At 46.0% G+C, this 23,466-nt stretch overlaps 1 protein-coding gene across 5 annotated transcripts in view; it reads left to right on the forward strand.

Moving 5' to 3' along the window:
- B4GALNT1 (beta-1,4-N-acetyl-galactosaminyltransferase 1) overlaps positions 1–14,991 on the forward strand; it is a 284,601-nt gene extending 269,610 nt beyond the window's left edge. For all 5 annotated transcript variants that reach the window (XM_033935405.1, XM_033935407.1, XM_033935408.1 and 2 more), the window contains one exon: positions 14,198–14,991. In XM_033935405.1, coding sequence (XP_033791296.1) covers positions 14,198–14,406 — 209 coding nt within the window. In that variant the 3' untranslated portion in view covers positions 14,407–14,991. The remainder of the gene's footprint in view (positions 1–14,197) is intronic.
- Positions 14,992–23,466: the final 8,475 nt, after the last annotated feature.

Here is a 23,466-nt window from a genome sequence, read left to right on the forward strand (position 1 = left end):
AGGAGCAGGACCTGCTCCTTAAGTGCGCTCCTTTGGCGCTTGCCTTTGCGGCGGTGCACCACAAGTGGCAGAGTATATATCGGCATATACCAGCTGATAGGTAGGTGTGTCCAGCGGGCCGCCGCTTTGCGGCGGCAATTCAAGATGGAGGGACTAAGGGAACCAGAAACAAATAATAAGTTAATCAGATGAAAACAAACTATTAAATAACAGATATGCTAACAACATGCAGTGAAACAGTTAATAAAATACTTGCAGCAAGATAGTTAGTCTATTAAAAAACCAATTAAAAGTGTATAAAAGAACTGTTAAAAAGAAAAAAAAAAGTATAGTAAGACAATTAGATCAGTAGAAACAAAGGTTAAGATTACTTACATTATGTTGGTAAAATAACAACAAAAATTATGGGAAAGAAAGTAAAAGTGTTCAAGGAAACTAACACTATGACAATTTAAAATTAAAACAATTGATTATGTGTTTGAGGTGATTCGAGGCTAAAATCCTTAATGAAAAGCAGTTTTTATCCCCTGAGTCCTCCAGTCCTAGGGCTAGATGCACTAAGAGAAATGGTGAGACCATGTGGGTCTGCACCAATCCAATTTTTTGGCTGATTTATAAAGAGCTATTGATGCACTAAAACATTTGTTTGCAAATGAATCATGCGGACATTCGTGAAAGTGACTCTTATACATACGCAGAGCAGGCAGGGTAAGCCCAAACAGCTGAGAGGTAGGTGAAAGCCTCCTGCCACTCAGCTGTTCAGGGCAGGAAACCTTTTTTTCAATAGCACCGAATGCACAATATCTGCCCCTTTAAAAAAAAGCACCCTGCTCCCCGCCAATGATGGCCCTCCCCATGAACAGGCACTGTGAACCAACCTCCCCCCCAGCAGTAAAAACGGCAAGAGGAATGCCCACTTTCTCCTGCCGTGCTGACCCCCTCCAATAAAAGAAAATTGGCAGAAGGAAAGCCCACTTTCTCCTGTCGTGCCAATGCCACCCCCCCTGCAAAACAAAATTGGCATGAGGGAAGCCCACTCCCTCCTGCCCCCCCCCCGCCCCCGCCGTGATCCGGCATCCCCCACACACCCATCCACACACCCGAACACATCGCAAACCCCCATCTGGCACAGGACATGCCGGTGCCGGTGCCCGAAGATCTGCCGTCTTCTTTTTGCTGGGCCTTGAGCATCTGCGCATTCTTAAGGCCTTTGAGTTCCCGCTCTCTCCGAGAATCTCGGATGGGTGCTTGGGGGATGCCGGATAGCGGCGGTGGGGGCAAAGCGAGCGGGGGGGATGCCGGATCGTTGGGGGGATGGTGGATCATGCGGGGGGGCCTTCATGAGCGGGGGGAGCAATGCCAGTTCTCGGGAGGGGGGTAGAGTGGTGCCGCTGGCCTCGGGGGGGGAACGAATCAAGCGAGTTTCCACTGTATAATGGTAACCACAAAATTAAACTACACACTGAAACATCTACATTTCTTAATGTCATGTTCTGAAAGAAGGTTTTCTTCTCCCTCTCCCTCTCTCTTAAAGCACTTAATACAAGGCTTTAATACAAGGCTACCTCTGTTTAAAATGTAATAAGAATCAAACACCACAGATCATCACATAAGCACATAAGCATTGCCTCTGCCGAGTCAGACCATAGGTCCATCATGCCCAGCAGTCCGCTCCCGCGGTGGCCCCCCAGGTCAATGACCTGTAGTGATCTATTACTCTACTACTCTATTACTTTACAGCCTTTTGTACTGTATAGTAACCCTCTAATTGTACCCCTGGATCCCCTTTTCCTTCAGGAACTCATCCAATCCCCTTTTGAACCCCAAAGTCGTACTCTACTCTACCACCTCCTCTGGAAGCGCATTCCAGGTGGCCACCACCCTTTGTGTGAAGAAGAACTTCCTAGCATTTGTTCTGAACCTATCTCCCTTCAATTTTTTTGAGTGCCCTCTAGTTTTTGTTGCCCCCGCCAGTCTGAAGAATCTGGCCCTCTCTACCTTCACTATACCCTTCATGATCTTATAAGTTTCTATCATATCCCCTCTAAGTCTCCGCTTTTCCAGGGAAAAGAGCCCCAGCTTCTCTAGCCTCTCAACATATGAGAGGTTTTCCATGCTCTTTATCATTTTTGTCGCTGTCCTCTGGACCCTCTCGAGAATCGCCATATCCTTCTTAAGGTACGGCGACCAGTACTGAACGCAGTACTCCAGATGCGGTCGCACCATTGCCCTATAGAGCGGGAGGATAACTTCCTTGGTTCTGGTAGTGATACCTTTTTTGATAATGCCGAACATTCTGTTCGCCTTTTTTGAGGCCGCTGCGCACTGTGCCGCCGGTTTCATTGTTCTATCCCCAAAACCCCCAAGTCCTTTTCTAGGTTGCCTTCCCCCAGTAACATCACCCCCATCGTGTAGTTGTACATCGGGTTCCCTTTCCCTATGTGCATAACTTTACATTTCTCTACATTGAAGCTCATTTGCTATTTATTTGCTCACTCACTCAGTTTGTTCAGGTCCCTTTGAAGTTCTTTACATTCCTCTACAGATTTAACCTTACCGGAGAGTTTTGTGTCATCCGCAAATTTTATAACTTCACACTTTGTCCCTGTTTCCAGGTCATTAATAAATATATTGAATAGCAGTGGTCCCAGCACTGACCCTTGTGGGACCCCTCTCCTTTCTCAGCCCCAATGATTGCTACTTTAATAGGAATTCCATCTACTAATTTAACAATATTTAATTCAGCTGTATCATTCCATATCTAATTAACTCAAGCTACTAAAATATTTCTTTTACTACTGATAATGGGCTATAAACAACATTCAGGATAGCCTCCCCCCTCCATGCTCTACAACCCCCTTCCCAATGTTCTCCTCTACAGCTCCCCCTTGTTCTCTGGCCCCCTTCCCGATGCTGTCCTCTACATTCACCCCCCCCCCCATTCTCTTCCACAGCAACCTACACAGCATTTTGCCCTTCCAGAAACTACAAGAGCTCCCTCTCCATACTCTAGTCTACATAATATAATCGCACCAATCTACTTGGATCTAACTCAACTGCTCTGTAATTCTAATGACATCTCAATGTTCACCTCTATTGAATAATTACTACATCTCCTATCTCTGGTAACTAACTCATAGTATACTGCTTACTTTATATTTCATTGTTGAAACTCCTAAATCTAATGTACAGTATACTTCTTGATTGGTAAGTCGCCTTGAACCTAGATAGGCAAAGAGCAACCCAGAAATTGAAGATTAGATTAGATTAGATTAGATTAGATTAGATTCTTCAGCTCATTCCCCGATTCTCTCACAAGAAGCCACAGTGCAACACTGGAGAAAGAGAAAAAGTGATGAACATTCCCCTGTACTATGCAAAATATAAAGATAGCAGAATAAACTTCTTATGAGTATCTCAGCATTTACCTCACCAACCCATGGTAGAAACCTTTACTGCAGTTTTGTATATAAAGATAGCAGAAGTAAATTTCAAAAACTGATATATTACAGTCATTACACTATAGGTTAACAAATACAAATAAAACAAAATCTGGCTAATATGATACCATTTTATTGGACTAAATACATTTTTCAATTAGCTTTTAGAGACCAAAACTTCTTTCCTCAGGCTTGGACAGTATACAGCAGTTATGGTACTCTGCTCTGACATGAGGAAGGAGGGTTTGGTCTCTAAGCATTAATCAAAAATGTATTAAAATTAGTCCAGTAAAAAGATATCATCTTATTTCCATTTTCATTATTATTAATGTTTACAACACAGCTACCACACTACTTTATCCTAAACTAAAAATAAAATTCTCTTTTTTTACTTTTGTCTCTGGTCATTTACTTTTTCTTAATATGTTGGTCCCAGTCTCTGATTTCTCCTTTCCTTATTTTCCTCTTAACCCTCTTCCCATGTTTTCTTCCCTGTTTCCCATCACACCTTTAGCATATGCTGTGGTGGATCCTCCTCCACCACCATCCCGCTGTCAATCGGTGTACTTCAGGGCTCTGTTCTGGGACCACCTCTTTTTTTCCATCTACATTTCTTCCCTTGGTGCTCTAATCTCCTCCCATGGCTTTCAATATTACCTTTATTCCAATGACTCGCAGATCTATCTTTCTACACCTAAAATCTCAACAGACATTCAGTCCCAGTTTTCAGCCTGCTTGTCTGACATCGCTACCTGGATGGTTCGCTGCTATCTAAAATTAAACATGACCAAGACTGAGCTCCTTATCTTTCCACCTAAACCTGTGTCTCCTCATCCCCCCTCGTCTATTTCTGTGAACACCCTCATCCTTTCTGTCTTGTCTGCTTGTAATCTTGGGATAATCTCTGACTCATCTCTCTCCTTCTCTTCATATATCCAGCAGACTGCCAAAACCTGTCATTTTTTTCTCTACAATATAGCTAAAATCAGGCCCTTTCTTTCTGAGCACACTGCCAAGACCCTCAACCACACCCTCATCACGCCTAGACTACTGTAACCTGCTTTTCACTGGCCGTCTGCTAAACCATTTCTCGCCCCTTCAGTTTGTTCAGAACTCTGCTGCATGCCTCATATTCCCTCAAGGTTGCTATGCCCACATTACCCCTCTCCTCAAGTCATTTCATTGGCTCCCTATCTATTTCTACATACAGTTCGAACGCCTCTTACTGACCTACAAGTGTATTCACTCTGCAGTGCCTCAGTATTTCTCCTTTCTCCCCACACTGCCCCCCTCTCTGTATCCTTCTCCTCTACAGCTAAATACAGACTCTGTCCCTTCTACCTTGCTGCACCGTATGCCTGGAACAAACTGCCTGACTTGATACATCAGGCTCCTTCTCTGGCAGTATTCAAATCCAGAATCAAAGCCCACTTCTTTGAATTCCAAACTCCAACCCACCATCTGAGCACCAATATCTGTCTTATCATTCCCTCTATAATTCAACTACCTGAGCACAGTGTATTGATGCACCTTCTTGTCCAATTTGTCTGTCTTGACTAGATTGCAAGCTCTTTTGAGCAGGGACCATCTCTTCTGTGTTTTGATGTACAGCATTGCATATGTCTAGTAGCACTATAGAAATAATTAATAGTAGTTGTAGATTTTCTATCAATCTGTCATTTTTCTCTTCTTTCTTCTCCTTTTCCACTTAGCTTTCTTCAATTTATTTTTCTGCCTAGATTTAATTCTTTCCTACTATAAAGTCTGCAGTTCCCCCTCCCCCTTTTTTTACTGTGTCAACCTACAGTTTGCCATCTCTTTCCCTCATGCTGGCTCTATTTCACTTCCTCTTATTTCCCAGTCTATAATTTTTCTTCTCTCCCATCCAGCATTTGACCCTGTCTCCCACTTCCATTCAACATCTCCTCCTCCTCTCTCTTCCCCTTCCATCCAGTGTCTACTCCCTCTCCTCTTCTCCACATTCCACCCAGCATCTGCCCCCTCTCTCTCCTCTCATCCAGCATCTGCCCTTCCCTCCCTTCCATTCAGCATCTGCCCCTTCTCTCCCTCCCCCTTCCATCCAGTGTCTGATCTCCTCTAGCCCTCTTCCATCCAGCATCTTCTTCCTCTCCCCCTTCCATCCAGCGTCTGCCCCTCTCTTTCCTCTCTTCCATCCAGTGTCTGTACCATCTCTTTCCTCCCTTCCATCCAGTGCCATATTCCTCTCTCTTCCCTTTCTTTCCAGCTAGCACCTGACCTCTTTTCCCTTCTATCCAGTGCCTGCCCCTCTCTCTACAATCCCCTTCCATCCAGCGCCTGACCTCTCTCTCCCCTCCCCTTCCATCCAGCATCTGCACCCTCTCTATCCCCTCCCCTTCCATCCAGCATCTGCACCTTCTCTATCCCCTCCCCTTCTATCCAGCATCTGCACCCTTTCTCTCTCTCTCCCCTCCCATCCAGTGCCTAACCCCTCTGTCCCCCCTTTCCCTTCAGCACCTTATCCCCCCTCTCTCTCCCTCTCCATCCAGCACCTGACCCCCCCTCTCTCCCCCTCTCCATCCAATGTGCCTCTCCCTCGTTCTCCAACTGTGGCAAAACAAAGATAAAGGCATTATGGGATCACTATATTCATCCTCACGGCTGCGACCCCACCCCCTTCTGACATCACTTTCAGTGCTGGGACAGAGCCAGCAAGTGCGAGGATGAACAGAGTAGCCCTGCGATGCATTTCTTTGTTTTGCCGCTGCTGAAACAGCACAACAGTAGCAGGATGTGGGGAGAGTTTTGGGGGTGCCATGGTTCAAGGTGAGTTACATGAAGGTACAATAAGCATTACGTGGAGACCAGCTCTGTCCCTGCTCCATTTAAGGTGAGGCTTGCTATTTCAATGATCTAAACTTAGTGGTCTTTTTACTAAGCTGCAGTAAGCGCTAGCACATGTATACCACAGCTTAAAAATAGATCCTAATTTGTACATACAAGCTGCATGCTACATAATATTTTACTTTTTCTTTTTTTTTTTTTTTTAATTTATTTATCATTTTAATGCATCCTATACAAGATGTTTAAAGAAATACAGAAATATATTATTCTCTTAGTCATATTACATACCAAGAATTGAAATTTAAACATCCATATAAATCATATAATACAGTCCACAACTTAAGGAGAAGAGACAAGATGAAAGTAAAACCCCTCGGGAAAGGGGAATATACAAAGGAAACTAAAAACTTTAAGAAATAGAGCAGTCAGATCTTACCTATCCAAAATAAACTTAACCGCATTATTAACCTGTATCATTCGGACTGTGTAGAGATACCTTTACCTTCAAGGAAAAAACCTAATTGGGAAGGTTCAAAAAATATATATTTACTTCCTTGATAGGAAATAAAACATTTACAAGGAAATCGCAACTGAAAACTTGCCCCCAAAGCAATCACCTTTGATCTATGTAACAGAAATTCTTTCCTTCTGGACTGCGTCCACCTTGAAACATCAGGAAATATATATACCCTTTCCCCCAAATAGGAAATCTGCTTTAAATTGAAATATAATTTCAGCAACATCTCTTTATCTTGAAGAAATACCAACGAGACCAATAAAGTTGCTCTTCCCTGAATTTCAATGTCAGAAGATTGCAGAATATCAGAAACATCTAATTGAGCATTTTCATCTGCTGTAGCTTTTTCTTTCTGCACTTGTTTTATATAGTAAATTCTTTGTATCGGGGGAAGACTTACTTCAGGTACATTTAAGACATTCAACATAAAGTTCTTAAAGAGTTCTTTAGGAGACATAAACTTGGCAACCGGAAAATTAAGAATCCTCAAATTTAAATTTTTCTGCTGATTTTCCAGGTTTTCAATCTTCCTCAAAATCATCATTTTTTCTGTTGTTTGTTTAGTAATTAGATTCTTAGTCTCTGTTGTTGCTTTATCTAAGTTTTTTAATTCCACTTGGTGTTGCTGAGTAATAGTCTCTAAGGAGCTTATCCTGGAGGTAGAATTCTGGGTCATAGTAACAAAGTTAGAACATACCAGGTGAAGATTCTCAATTGCAGTCCAAATGGAGTCCAGAGTAACAGCCTGTGGTTTTACCAACGGTCCAAGGAGGGGGACACCAGCCGACCCAAGCACGGCTCCTGCTCCAGAGATGGAAGTCTGGGCTCCTGCAATCTCCCCACCGCCGGTCACCAACGGCTCCTCTCCCCCAGAACGCTGCCTCTCCAACGTCGGGGTCAGCGTGTCTGCTGCATGTTCCACTTCCGGGTCAACTTCGGAGAGAGAGCAAGCCTCACCCCACACTCCGGGGGAGCCCTCCCGCCAGCTCCGCTGCAGCGAAGATTCTCCGGGATTGGGAGGGGTATGCGGTCCTCGCGGGCTCAACGAGAGCGACATCTCGCCGTCCAAGCTATGGGTTCCCGATTCCACAGCAGCGGAAACGCCCGACATGGAAGAGGGGACTGTGAATGCTGTTATCACAGTCTGCCTCGGCGTCGAGAAGCCCGGGGTAGGTGGAGGGATACCCCTCGGTTTCCCTCTTCTTTTAGGCATGAAATTGTCGTTTTAGAAGTAGAATAAAGAAATTTTTTCCTTTCAAGACGGGAGTGCTTCTCTCAGCGTCCTGCTCCTGACGCCATCTTGCCTCCCCTCTTTACTTTTTCTATGGAGAGGGTGTGTTAGGGGACAGAGTATGGGCATTCCTGTACTAATCACTTAGCACACCTACATTTCCGCATGCTAACTGATTAGTGCAGGATTGCCACAAGCCTTTATTGCATGCCGAATGGGTGGCAGTAAATACACGGTAATTGGTTTTAATGGTTGCGCACTGATGACAGCTTTAGTGCATAGCCATTAATGCAAAGAATAGAAAATCAATCATTTTATTGCTGTGGTAAAAATAGCCTCTTGTGGGGAAAAACCCATGTAAGGGCACGCTAAGGCCGCTTTTTACCACAGCTTAGCATCAGCCGAAAGTTTTTTTGAATGCCAGGTCCAGTGCTGCTGATTTCATACTTTTTAATTCTTTAAATGGCGTGCACAGTTACAGAATAGCTCACATAGTGGTCCTTTAACTAAGCTGCAGTAAGCACTAGCGCAGGGGTGCCCAATAGGTCGATCGCGATCGACTGGTAGATCGCCAAGGCAAAGTGAGTCGATCGCGGAGCCTATCCCGGGCTCCATGATAGACTCGTGTTGCCTTCAAAATCTACTGGCCGATCAGCCTTCCGCTCCCTGACTGCCTGGTGAAGACAGCTTCCCTCCCTTCCACTCACTCATTGCCCTCTTGCCCACAAGCGAACTGAACTCAGGCTGTGGGGCTCTAAGACTGCCTGCGCTGGCTTCCCTTCTCCGAAACAGGAAATTATGTCATTCCTGTTTCAGAAGAGAAGGGAAGCTGGCGCACGCAGTGTTAGAGCCCGCCCCCCGCCTGGGTTCAGTTCCTCTAACAACGCGTGCTCCGAAACAGGAATGACACACCCTGCAAACTCTGGCCTTGGGGCGTGACACTTTTGGTAGCTGGCTGCAGCCACAGCGGCGGCCACAGCGGCAAGTATCTGGACTGCCGAAGGAGCAGGGGCAGGACACGGCAGCCATGCTCTGAGTGTCACCTTCCCTCCCTGTGCAAAGTTTACGCTCATGTCCGCCCCCGAGGAGAGCACTGCCGAACATAAATGGGTAAGTGCCGTTCTCCCCACATATTTTTCTGTCACCCTCTCCTGGCTCCAGCATCCCCAGAGCCAGAGAAGGCATGTTCCAGCATACCCAGAGTGAGAGAAGGCAAGTTCCTTCACTGGGGCTTCTCCAGAAGGCAGGGCAAGTAGGGATTAAAAATAAAACAAAAAATATTATAATGCATCTCTATTGCTTGGCCACTAGCCGGCAAGTCTGAGAGGTCCAAACCAGACATTGTAACGTGTGGGGTGATGCCGCCCTTTACCTACAGCCTGGCTACCAAACACGGAGGCGGCAGCAGAAGCACAGTAAATGCCACAGGCTTCCAAGAGAAGGAAAAGAAAAGAGAAACAAGACCATGGAAGGAGAGAGAAGGGAATGAGACAAATGCCAGACCAGGGGCAAGGAAAGAGAGAAAATGCCAGATAATGGAGGGAGGGAGGAGAGATAGAAGAGAAGGAGAGCAGAAAGATGCCAGGGCATGGGGGGAGGGAAGGGAAATTAAGGAGATAGATGTCAGACCAGAGAGAAAGAAAGGAGAGGAGATGCCAGAGCACTTCAGGGGAGGAAGAGATAGAAGGAAAGGAGAGAGATGCCAGGCCATGGGGTTGAGTAGGAAGGAAAGGAGGCATGAAGAGAGAGAAAGAAAGGGCAGGGAGAGAGTAATAAAAAGTTTGGGGAGGGAATGAGGTCTGGAGGAGAGGAAGCATATAGGCTGAAAGAAGGGAAGAAATATTGGCTGCACAGTCAGAAGAAGAAAGTGCAACCAGAGACTCATGAAATCACCAAACAACAAAGGTAGAAAAAATTATTTTATTTTCAATTTAGTCATCAAAATGTGTCCGTTTTGAGAATTTATATCTGCTGACTATATTTTGCACTATAGCCCCCTTTTACTAAACCGCAAATACAGTTTTTAGCACAGGGAGCCCATGAACGTTGAGAGCAGTGCGGGTCATTTAGCTCAGCTCCCAACACTAAAAACTGCTATTGTGGTTTAATAAAAAGGAAGGGGGGTATATTTGTCTATTTTTGTATGGTTGTTACTGAGGTGACATTGCATAAAGTCATCTGCCTTGACCTCTTTGAAAAAAACCCGGAATATAAATGATAATTAACATTTTCTCTGCTTTTCAGTGTGCTTTGTGTTTTTTTAAAATTTTTATTGTTGGTAGATCTTTTTGCCTTGGTCATTTTAAAAGTAGCTCGCAAGCCCAAAAAGTGTGGGCACCCCTGCACTAGCGCATTCTAACAAAATTAGCACTAATTGGTATATAGACGCTGACTAGGCTAAGGTTACCAGACGTCCAGATATACCTGGACATGCCATTTTTTTAGAGGACTGTCTGGGTGTCTGGACGGTTTCCTGGGCTGAAGGGCGTTTGTCCAGGTTTTGGACTCACTCTCTCCAGTCTAGTCCCCAGCTCAGAGTCAGGTGTGGATCTCTTGAGCCTCCCCTGTCCCTAGTACCTCCTCCAGTGCTGCAATTTAAAAACTTCAGTCAGCTGAAATCCAGCAGCTTTTAGCGATGAGATCCTTCTGACGTTGGCCTGCCCCGAAAGGCTTCACTCTGCAGCTCTTCCTGTTCCCGCATAGGTGGGACGCTGCAGAGTGAAGACTTCAGGGCAGGCCAACAGCAGAAGGATCACGTTGCTTGTGCTGCCGGCTGCCCAAAGTTTTTTAAATTGCAGCCCCGGAGAAGGTACTAGGGACAAGGGAGGCTCAAGAGAGCCAGACCCGACTCCAGGGTGGCCCGGATGGGGGAACTAGAGAGTGAGAGGTTGCGCCAGAGAGGTGGGATAGTTTAGAGGGAGACTAGCGGAAGGCAAGGGTGGGGCTGGGCACTGTGAGTGAGACAGGGGGCGGGGTGGGGCGGAGTGGGATCAAGCGTCCTCTTTTTTGGCTTGGCAAATATAGTAACCCTAGACTGGGCTAGTCATTGACTGGGATATTCATCAGGAGATAGCGTTACGCTGGCTAACCACTAATATTCAGTGGGAAATAGCTGGCTATTTAGCTGGCCAGGAGCGATTCCTGGCCGGCTAAATAGTGTTGAATATTGAACAGTTGGTGTCTAAATCCTTTGGTACATAGCTGCAATAGAGGATACATGTGGGCGCAGTCTAGGCGGATCAGGGGAATGCTATTTTAGTGCATACTTTACAGAACAATTGCTTCATTTGGGCACATTTTGGTGATTTTAGCTTGTATTCTGTACTGGCTATGGAGCACAATTTGACCATTATAGAATACTGGCTTAGTGCTCACTTTTTAGGGATCAGAATTGTGGAGCCCTATATAGAGTTACCTCCATAAATCCTTTCTCCCTCCAGAGTCACCAAATTACCCAGTTCCAGCAGGGAGACTTTTTGACCAGTCCTGGTTTTAAACTTGCATTCCAAAGCGGTGTGATATTTCTAGTCCCTGATTCTACCCATAATGCATCAGAATAGGTTTGCCAGAAATCCAAGACTGGCCTCCAAGATTCCTCCTAGAACTGGGTAACCTGGAAGTTCTGTCCCTTTTGGAACCGGGTGACTGTGCAACTCTGTTATAAACTTCTATTTCCTGCTTTCAATTGAGGAAATTAAAATTACCAGCTTCCATAATGCATTGGGTAATACCCAGACTGGCTCAGCCTGCCTTTTATTACATTAAGGGGCTCATTTTCAAAACAGAAAAAAATGTCCAAAAAGTGGCATAACAGAGCAGATGGATGATTTTTCTCACTAAGACATCCAAATTACTATTTTTGAAACCCATTTTGTGGACGGATTTCTATGCTGTTCATCTGCAGTGCATCTAAATCTCAAGAGGGCATGTTGGAGATGTGGTTTTGAGCAGGACTAAGGTGGGCTTATGATTTGGATATTTTTTCTGCAATAATGGAACATTGAAGAAAATGTCCAGGGCAAAAGTTGGAAGCTTGAGGCTAGATCTTTTTCAGTAACGAGTAAGCGCCAAAAATGACCAGATGCTCACTGAAGGATTAAGGTATGACCTGTTCCACACACTCCCAGCGGTCACTGACTCCCTCCCATTCCCCAGAGATATAAATGAAACAGTACATACCAACCCTTATGACAGCTTTAGATGTTATGGCTAACGTGACCATTTATTTTTTTTCATCAAAACGGGACATCTATTAATATTCTGTCCCGGCCTAGCCCCACCCCCAATCCCACCCTAGCCCTGCCCGCCCCCAATTTCTTCCATTCATTTTTCTTATGTACACACAATATCTTATTTCATAATGGTAACTATAAAATTTAGAAAAACACAAAACACCCTATATGCAGAGAAAATGTTAATTATCATTTATATTTGGGGGGTTTTCAAAGATGTCACCTCAGTAACTATAGAAAAATAGACAAATATAGTGCAAAATATAGACACCAGATATAAATTCTCAAAACTGACACATTTTGATCACTAAACTGAAAATAAACATTTTTCCTACATAAGAACATAAGAATTGTCGCTGCTGGGTCAGACCAGTGGTCCATCTCTAAAACCCATCTGAAATCTACTGTACTTAATATAGGTGACACCTGCAGGCATAAGGGCTACAGTAGGTTTTGGGTGAGTTTTGAAGGGCTCACCATACAATATAAGGTGGTTATGTTGAGATGTGTACCTGGGACTTTTTATGTGACCCACTGCTCTGCTGGGATGTCTGTGTGGCCAGTCTAGTAAAAATGCTGTCCCCTCCTACATCCCAACTGCTTGTTTTATGTGGGGTTTTTTTCTTTTCAAAAATGAAAAGATAGACCCACCAGGCCCAAAATTCAGAGTGATTTAAGTGGGCCAGAGAGGCTCTGGCCCACTTAAATCACCGATCAGCAACCAACCTGCTGATATTAAGCAGCAGTAAGCTAGGTAGTGCCACTGAGCTCGAAATGGCTCCTCCAAAACGTGGGCTGGTCATGGGTGGGCCAGGGAGTGGTACTGGGAAGGAGCCATAGCTTATACAGGCATTGTCCATGTTCAGTGGGGCCTGCATAAGGTAAGTGAGTGAATTTAGAACGGCTTTAAAGCTGTCCTAAATTCAGCTGCTTGTCTTATGTGAGCCCTAGCTGAATATCGGGCTGAGGCCCAAATAAGTATTTTTTTTTCTTTTTTTCAAAACCCTGAGCCCTCTCCTGCCCCCCCCCCCCCACACACACACCAATGCGTCCTTCCTCCCTGCCTGCAGCAAAAACAACCCTCCTCTTGCCTGCCCACCCCTTCCCAATGTGTAGGTAGGCACCTCCCCCAGATCTACCTACATATCTGGTGGTCCAGCGGGGGTTTTCAAGGGCAGGATCGCAGTTCCCCTCACCTCAGTATTTCAAAATGGCTGTCACAACCTCTTGTTGCAGCTCTCAGTACTTCATGCAGTACTGCGAGCTGCTGGAAAAGGTTGCAGCAGCCATTTTGAAAAGCTGCTATAAGAGGGCAGTAGTACTCCTGCGCCTAAAGACCCTCACTGTACTACTATATATGTAGGTAAGCCCAGAGGGGGGCCTACCTACACACTGGGGGGAGGGGGGTTTTTGCCTCAGGAAGGAGGGAGGAAGCATTTGGGGGGGCATGTGTTTTTTGAAAAAAAAAAAAAAAATACTTATGCCCAGACATATCAGCCTGGTTGAATATCAGCTGGGCCTGCATAAGCTCCGGGCAGCATTATGCCCCAATATTCAGTGTTGTTTCTCAGACATGGCTCAACACTGAATATTAGGCATAATTTAGCCAGTGATTTAGCCTTTTATAAAATGCTGACCACTGCCAGTTGAATACTGGGAAAATACTGTACACAAACATATCTAAGAAATGGCCCTTTTCAAAACAAAAAGATAGACATTTTCCTGTTTTGAAAATGATCATGTTCACTACTGGATTTTTTCCACAAAACATCCAAACTCGGATTTAGATGTCATATCAAAAATGCCCCTCTAAACCATTTGATATGTAGCTTTACCTTAATTTTTTTTTTAAATTTGTATATCATGTATGGGTAGTATTAGTCAGTGGTCTCTGAGACTCCCTAACATCTCTCTGTTTCTCCTTCTCCCCCACCCCCACCCTGCACCATTTCAGAGTTTTTTTATGATGGCCTGGGGATTCTTCATGTGGGCTCTTGTGATGATGTCATCGTGGACCATAGCTCAAAGCTCAAGCTAGCCTGGATGAAAAATGCGAAAGAGAAAGAGTATGAAAATTTCCGCTACTCTGACACTTCAGTGCTCCAAGTCAGGCACAAGCTCTTTTATTTCAAAAACAGGTTCCAGTGTCAGAGATATGGCTAGCATGATCTGGTCAGCAAGGACTGCAAGTGGAAAAGAACATTTGGCCCAGCAGACTCAGGACTACTGTAGTAAGCAAAGGAAAAGTAGCAGATTGGACAATTTTTATAAGACATGAACCTTTCCCCCAGTTTCTCAGCACAGGGAAAGAGATTTTCATTTTATTTTGCTGTTAAGCACAGGTTTTCTTAAATGTTTGCCAGAATCAGGAGACGGGCAAATGTTTAAATGTCTGTCTTTGCAAGTTTTTGAATGACAATTCACTTATTTATATTTTTTTATTGACCTATAACAAAATACTAAAAGGAAATGGAAGAATCCAATATTTACCAACCAAGAAATTGACCCTTGGAATCCACAGATGAGACGAATATCCAAGATTCCTTACATCAAGTCTCCATAGCTGTTTGGTTTGGTGAATCCAGTATTTATACAGGTTTAAGAAAACATAGTACCGTATTTTTCACACCATAAGATGCACCTGACCATAAGATGCACCCACCTCTAGAGGAGGAAAAACCAAGAAAAAAAAATTCTGAACCAAATAGTGTGCCCTGTACTCTGTCCCCCCTCTGGTGGTCTAGTAGTAGCCCGGGACAGGGTACAGGGCATATCTAGTGGTGGGCACGTTTAATGGTAGGCAGCCCTAAGCCAGCCAGCCCCAGGCCAGCCAGCCCGCCAACCCACCAGCCCCAAACTAGCCAGCCAGCCCCAAACCAGCCAGCCAGCCAACCCCAATCCTGCCCACCCATCCCCTTCTCAAGGGCCCAGCAGCTCCAGCTGGCTTCACTGCCTGTCACGGCACCTACTTTGCAGACGGTGCTTGCAGCCGTCGCTTTTCCGGGCTCCTCCTTATTTCCCAGCCAGCGGCACACAGATCAGCAGCATGGACATCAGGAGCAAGCTTTACACTCTCCCGCTTGGCCCCGCGCTGCTTTCCAAATGGCTGCCGTAAGTTCTCGCGAGTCCGCAAGAACCTACGGCAGCCATTCAGAAAGCAGCGCGGGGCTGAGCGGGAGAGCATAAAGCTTGCACCTGACGTCCATGCTGCTGATTTGTGCGCCGCTAGCCGAGAAATAAGATGAGGGAAGGATAAATGCTGGACCACCAGGTTAATAAGGGGTAACAGTGACGATGGACGGATAGGGGGGTGTTTAAAAAAAAGGTGGTGCAATAGCAGCGGGTGGGTAGGTGGGTTTAAAAAGGTGGTGCAGCGGTGGCAACGGGTGGGTGGATTTAAAAAGGTGGTTCGGCAGCGGAGGGTGGGTTTTACAATGGTACGAGGGGGGTAACAAAATTTGTACTTTCACTTCATAAGACGCACCGAGATTTCCACCCACTTGTGGATGGAAAAAAAGTGTTTTATGGAGTGAAAAATACGGTAACAATGTTTTTGCTGCTGCCCATGCTGTATCTCAGCTGTGAATTCATGAATAAGGACACTTTGCAAAGGTGCCATCTAGCATTTCCCTGAAGCTCTAAATGCAGTTCACATAAATGGAAGCAACTGGATGAAATAGTTTAGCATCTCTCTAATGCAAGAAACTAAACTGATTGTGCTTGAGTAATCAAGACAGGCGAAGCTGTATAGAAATGTGGCATTTAATAGTACGGTCAATTCTTGTGTACAGTTATGTCAGAATGTTGCATCAACTGCTGGGTTTTTACCAGTTTATTGTTTTGTTTGAGGTGCCAAAAATGTCTTTTTCAGTGCAATAGGTGAGTCATTCTAGACATGTGGGTTATCTCCCAGTGGCAGTGAGCTATCTGCAGAAGGAATAAGAACATAAGAATAGCCCCACTGAGTCAGACCAATGGTCCATCTAGCCCAGCATCCCATCTTCAAGGAGGCCAATCCAAGTTACAAGTACCTGGCAAAAAAACCAAATAGTAGCAGCACTTAATGCCACTGATCCAGGGCAAGCAGTGGCCTCCCCCATATCTGTCTCCTCATGTGTAGCTGAAGGGTATCCTGGAGCTGAAAGAAAAAAGCTGTGCAGAAATTCAGCACACAACATCCTCTATAATAAAACCCTAAGCGCGCATGCACGCTTAGGGTTTCGTGTTCTCTGCCACCGTGCTGTGTGCCTCCGTGTCAAATTCTATTTCAGGCGCGTGAGGCAGCTTGCGACGACGGTGGTGATTTGATTCCTGCGCTGCTGGGTTTGACTGCGCTGCCGGGTTTGACTGCTGCACTGCCGGGATGCCTCTTCTCACCCCTGACCAAAAAACGCAGCAGCCGCGAGACATTTGCTAGGCTGGCCCACTTCGATAATGTGAGGTGGGCCGGCCTAGCAAAAGCCCCAAGGCTGCCTGGGATAGCGGATGCTGGACAGGGGGAGCAGGAAAAGGAGAAGTCCTACTGCTGGACAGGGGGATTAGGTAAGAGGTGCTGCTGGACCGGGGGGGGGGGTAAAAGGAAGGGAGAAGGCCTACTGCTGGAAAGGGGGAGCAGAGAAGAGGTGCTGCTGGACAGGGGGGAGGTAAAACGAAGGGAAAAGGGCTGCTGCTGGACAGGGAAAGCAGGGAAGGGCTACTGCTGGACAGGGGGAGCAGGCAAGGGGTGGTGGTGGACAGCTAAGGAAAGAGAGAGAGCAAAAGAAAGAAAGAAAGACAGACAGAAAACGGCCAAGGAGAGACAGAGAAAGAAAGACAGACACAAACATTTATTCTAGCACCCGTTAATGTAACGGGCTTAAAGATTAGTTATTCTATAAAGGACATATGCTTTTATATAGAGTAGTGTTTAGCATGCATCCCGCACCTAACTTTTGGCCACTGGGCTTACACCTGCTAAAACCTGGTGTAAATGCTGGCACCCAGTTAGGCAGTAGTCTGTAGTTCCATTTGCAACATTTTGGAATGCCCTTGACATGTTCATGGCTGTGCACTCTTCTGAGATATGCACTATGAGAGTTAAGCAACATGTCTTATAAAATAGAACGCATCCAGAGGCATGCACAAATTTTAATGAATTATTCATAGAACTAGGGGTTTGTTTTTGGATAATGAAAAATGTCACTTTAGATATTTATTGCAGACTAATGCAACACACTCATATCAATCGTAATTATAAGACAAAATATCACACTCTTTGGACTAATTAAGAGCAGCCTCAATTTTTGAAAACTCTCTTAAGTAATCAGCTAGGAGGTTGATATATCATATGGTGTTATGCTGTTAAGCCTATTCCTAGAATATTGATTTGTTTTTTCCTTTTTGAGTCTCTCTACTCTATGGAATTCTCCACTTCCGAGTTGTGGTCCGAGAAAGATTAAACTTATTTTATTTTGTTTGTTAATTAATATGTTAATTAACATTAGTGATGTAATTTCTTATATATGTTTCCTTTCTGTTTTTCTTGAACAAGAGGATTCTTGTGAAATAATTGAAATTTCAATAAAAAAATGTAAAAAAGAACATAGGACTTCAAATAACAAATATGTTATGTAAGTCCATAGGACCTCATATAACATATATGTTATTTAAGTCCATATCCTATATGATGGAATACCATATAATCATTCATATCAGAACCTCCTTCCCATCCTTTAAATGCAATCTTGATTGATGTATGGCTTAATTTTATTTTTATTTTTAATTCACTATTGAAATTGCTAAAATTGCTATTAAACAATTATCCATAGAATGAGAGCAGCAACACTTATCTTAAATGGCTGTTGACCAAATCCAACGCTGGTTTATGCTTTACTAAACACCCGACGCTCTGCCTTCTCAAGAGCATTTCAGTCTGAATAGCCCTTTAGCGGGGGATGATGACATATTGCTGAACTACCCAGAGGGGTCCTCCAAGACATCAAATGGGGGCGATCATAGGCACACCCCACACTGTCACAATCCTATCCCTAAAGTGCAGCTTTCGCCAGGGCAGGCTATTGTTAAACCTGGCCCAGTGATCCGGAGGGCAAATCACGGGGATAGGATTGTGACCAAGCCTAGGGAAAAACCCAGGTTTCCCTTTGTAGCAGACAGGTCTGATCTCCAGGGAGGAGAAGAGGAGAGTTGGGACAGCCCACAACAGCCCCAGAGAAACCTTTCTTTCCCTGGAGATCATCAGCTGAAGGGGATAATTAGGCTCCCAAAGGCAGGCAGGGAGAATAAGCCAAAAGCTCCTCCCCTTCAGAGGGCAGGGCAGTTTCCTCTGACTACTTTGGAGGCTGCTCTAAGGAGGAAAAGGGCAGTCCTTGCAGAGCCAGCCAAGGAAAGGAACCCTCCTGAATGTACTCCTGAGGGAAGAGATTGGGAAATGCAGGAGCCTGATGCTGACACTGTGGCCGGGCAGTTTACTGGGGAAGAACCCATGGAATGTATTGAAAGTTCCAGTCTCTCTGAGGAAGACCTTATGGAAGTCAGTTAAGTGACAGGTCTAGAGATTGTTTGTTCAGGTTCCCTGTTGAGCTTGAGGGTTGTGCACTGCTTTGGAAAAGGGTGGTTGTAAAGAAAACCCCATTGCAGGACTTGTGCTGGCTGTATCTGCCCTGCTTGAATTAAGCAGCAAGAAAAACAAAAACAAAAACGTTTTTTTTTCAAGTTTAAATGAGTCAGCTGAAGTTGAAGCTGACTGATTGTGTCAGGGTTGTGAGGGAACCCAAGGGAAGTAAGTGGGGAAGAATTCACTATACATCCGGTTGGGATAGTGGGGCCATTATTGGCAAGTCTGTTATACAGATTAAGTTAGGTGAATTCTCTTGCTTCCCCTCCCCCTCACCAACTCCTGAAGAGCTGGCTGGGGAAGAAGCCAGAACAGCGACAGGCTTGTGCACCTGAACAGTTTCAGCGGTGCAGTAAAATTGGACTTGTTGTGCCAGTGAAAAGAACTGTTTACACTCTTTTATTTTTTCTTTGACGTTTTGATACTGGACTACTTACCTGATGAAAGGACTGAGTGGTTGCTTTTGCCTTTTTGAAACCACTCCAGCCTGAGTTCCTAAGTTAAAGTATTTGCTTTAAGAGTGTGTATTCGTGGAGCAAGTTATTATGCCAAGCTAAACATTCTCACCACCAAATAAAGTGGATAGTTCTTGTTTGATAAACATTGACTCATTTTTATTTTGTTTTGCTTCACTGAGAAGCTAGTGAATAGAATCCAGCAGGACCTCTCTCAGTTGGGGAGGCACGTCGGAGCAGTTTACAAGGAGCGGGGCCGTGGTGGCCTGGACTACAGGTACCGGCCCGGCTACAAATGGTATCAGGAGTGGGATAGTGCGCCTCCTGCTGGACATTCAGTGAACTTTGGGGAAAAATTTTTTTGAAAAAAAAAAAAAAAAAAGTTTGGAGTTCTGAATGATTTATTTCTTTAGCTTGTTATTTTAGTTTGTTGTGTTGGTTCCTGTCTGCGAGGAGCTGAGTTCCAGGCGGCTACGACCGGGTGTGCGGAGGAAGCACGGGACCAGGGTGATCCAGCCTACACTTGCGGTGGTCCAGAGTCGGAGGAAACCTCAGGAGATCCGGACGTCTATATAAGAGGACAGAGACGCAGTTAAGCGACTGGGGGCCAAGGAGGCCTACAAACCAAAGGCGCCGACTCACCTAGCCCTCTGGTAAGGTACCTGACCAGGGGTGGGTGAGGGGGTTGGCTACCCAGTTATTTTGGTACCGCACTTGGGTTGGTCTCTCTTGTTGTTTCCTTCCAGGTGTCGGGCCAAGATGGACCAGCCACAGCTGATGACATCCCTGACTGACGACAGGCAAAACCAGTCCGAGGACCTACAGGCCGCCCTGAAAGCAAGCCAGGACGTATGGACTCATAAGCAAGAAGAGCAAGTACGACAGCATGAGGAGTTGATGAGGGTGATGAACACCCAGGCCGAGGTACTGAGACAGCTATCACGACCACCGTGGGTCGGAACACACACTATGTCGACGGTGGACCAGAACAGCTCATCAGCGGTAGGACAGAGCCTTTTTTCTTTGCTGGACATAACTGAAGGCAGGGATGGTCCTGAGCCCAACCAAGGGTTAGGGAGGCCCAGGGGGAGCGCTGCTCAAAGGACCGAACCCCAGGGGAAAAGGGCTAGAGACTATGTAAAAGGGGACTGGTTGGACAGTCTGTGGCCCTCTCCCGAGATTGAAATGAATTCCGCTCCTTGCTCAAGGCAGCCTAAGGAGGGGGTGAAAGATACCAGCGTTAGGAAGGCCCTTAAGAGAAGCCCTCTGCGGTGTTGGAGCTGTGGGAAAAAGGGGCATGTCCAACGAAGTTGTGGGACCAGGAAAGACTCAGTAGCCGAATGGGGGTCAGATAGATATAACCCTAGGGAATACCAGCTTCCAGTTTCAATTGCTGGAAAACAGGTTATGGCTCTAATAGATACTGGTGCGGACCAATCTATGTTGGCGGCGGATCAGTATCACTGCCTGTTCCCGGGGGAAAAGATGAGAGGGAAAGAAAAAACGGTGGTCATTAGGTGTGTGCATGGAGATAGTCTCAGATATGTTCTCCGGCCAACGACTATGTTATATGGAGATAGGGTCTATAGGGTAGATCTGGCAATTGTGCCCAAAGCTCCCTATTCCCTGATATTAGGTAGAGATTGGGAAGGATTGGGGGAGTGCCTAAGGGCCAGACAAGGTTTGGTGGGGACACGCTCCCAGGGTCCTGTGAAGACTAAGGAAGAGGAAGGACTAGACCATATTTTTCCCTTTAGAGGGGAGGTGGTAGGAAGCCCTTCATCGACACAGTCTCGACAAACCTCAGCCCAGAAAAAACTACAAAAACATCAGAGGAGTCAGGCTTTAAGGAAGGTTACCAGTTTAAAGGAAATACCCTGTCTTCCCCAGGATATCAGAGATGCTTTCCCCACATTTCAGGCCGAACAAAAGGCCGACGCCTCGCTTCAGGAAGCCTGGCAGCAAGTCTCGGTACCTATCCCGGGGAAGATTCGGTTTCGGATAAGGCAGGGGCTATTATATAGGCTGAAGGGGGGGCTGCCCTCGAAAGAGACCCAGGAACAACTAATGGTGCCTCAAGGGTTTCGCAAGTTGATATTGCAATCCGCGCACGACCATCCTTTAGCGGGTCATAAAGGGGCAGAGGCCACCGAAATCCAGGTTTTAAGGAGGTTCTTTTGGCCGGGCATATCCCATGAGGTGGCACGCTTTTGTCAGTCTTGCCCCATCTGCCAAAAACTATCCCTCAAGAAACCCCCACGAGTCCCGTTAGTGTCAGTCCCTAGGGTAGAGGAACCGTTAGCTAGGCTAGCCATGGATATGGTGGGGCCGCTAGAGAGGACTCCTCGGGGTCATAACTTTATTCTGGTCGTCATGGATGTGGCCACTAGGCATCCATGGGCCTTCCAGCTGAGGAAATCTTCCTCGGCGGCTATTATGAAAGAACTGGTAGGGCTGTTTTGCACTGTAGGATTCCCCAAGGAGGTCCTAACTGACCAGGGGAGTAATTTCCTGTCAAGAGAAATGGAAAAGTTTTGGACAGGCTTTGGCATTAGACACATAAAAACATCAGCCTACCACCCCCAGGCCAATGGGTTGGTTGAACGGTTCAATCAAACGCTTAAACAGATGTTAAAAAAAGTGACAGGTTCTGATAGGAAAGACTGGGACCTGTGGGGTATTGTTTGCTGCCAGAGAGAAGGTACAGGACTCCCTTGGGGTCAGTCCCTTTGAAATGTTATATGGGAGAGCGCCCCGAGGGATATTGGACATTATTAGAGATCAGTGGGGGTCCCAGGAGCAGGAGGAGACTAATATTATATCCTACCTGACTCAGTTAAGGAAGAGGCTGGCACAAGTGGCCCGAATAGGGAAGGACAATTTGGAGTGGAGTAGAGATAGGCAAAAGTTTTATTATGACCGGACTGCTAAGTCCCGTCAACTTAAAATAGGAGATAGGGTATTGGTCCTCATACCCTCGGACCCTCACAAATTTCTCGCCGAATGGAAAGGGCCCGTCACGATTGTGGAGAAGCTCAATGAGGTGGACTATAGAGTCAGGGATGAGAAGAATAGGGTACAAACTTACCATGTTAACCTTCTGAAGCCCTGGCGGGAAAGGGAGGTGTTGGCAGTGATAGCTGAACAAAAGCAAGATGAGGACTTAGGGCCTCAAATAGCCGATTTAACGCAGGCCGAAGGGGTCAATATTGGGACCAGTTTATCGGAGGACCAAGCTAGACAGCTGGAGACCCTGGTCCGGGACTTCCAGGATGTATTTTCCCCAATACCGGGATGCACCAAGGTGGTAACCCATGAGATACTCACTACCCCGGGGAAGATAGTGAGGGTGAAACCTTATAGGCTAGCAGAGAAAAAGAAAGAGTTGGTGCAGAATTTGGTGGAGGAAATGCTAACCCTGGGGGTGATTGAGCCATCCCAGAGCCCTTGGTCAAGTCCTATTGTGATCGTTCCCAAGGCAGATGGCACCCCCAGGTTTTGCATTGACTTCCGGCAGCTTAATGAGATATCGCAATTTGATGCGTTTCCGATGCCCAGGGTGGATGAGCTCTTAGATCAATTAGGACAGGCCCAATACCTCTCCACTATTGATCTCACGAAAGGATATTGGCAGATTCCGCTGTCGTCCAGTGCAAAGCCTAAGACCGCATTCAGCACCCCTGGGGGCCTATATCAGTTTCGGCGCATGCTGTTCGGCCTTCATGGGGCCGCGGCTACATGTCAAAGAGGGGTCATGGAGGTACTAAGAGGGCACCAGGCCTACGCTGATGCTTACCTCGATGATATCGTAATACATTCCCAGGATTGGGGCCAACACCTAAGGCACGTTAGGGCAATCTTAGAGTCATTGCGGAAGGCAGGGTTTACGGTCAACCCGAAAAAATGTTATCTAGGACAAAGACAGGTGAAGTATCTAGGGTACATGGTGGGAAGAGGTCAAATTAGGCCCCTCATCGATAAGGTTGAATGTGTGAGAAACTTTCCGTGCCCCACCTCAAAGAAACAGCTCCGAGGGTTCCTGGGCCTTGTCGGGTACTACAGGCGATTTGTACCCAACTTCGCCACCCGTGCTTCAGCCCTCACTGATATGTTGAGGAAAGATAGGCCGGACACACTGAGATGGGAGGGGGCGGG

Source organism: Geotrypetes seraphini, chromosome 3 (genome assembly GCF_902459505.1).
Source record: "Geotrypetes seraphini chromosome 3, aGeoSer1.1, whole genome shotgun sequence".
NCBI classification, from domain to species: domain Eukaryota; kingdom Metazoa; phylum Chordata; class Amphibia; order Gymnophiona; family Dermophiidae; genus Geotrypetes; species Geotrypetes seraphini.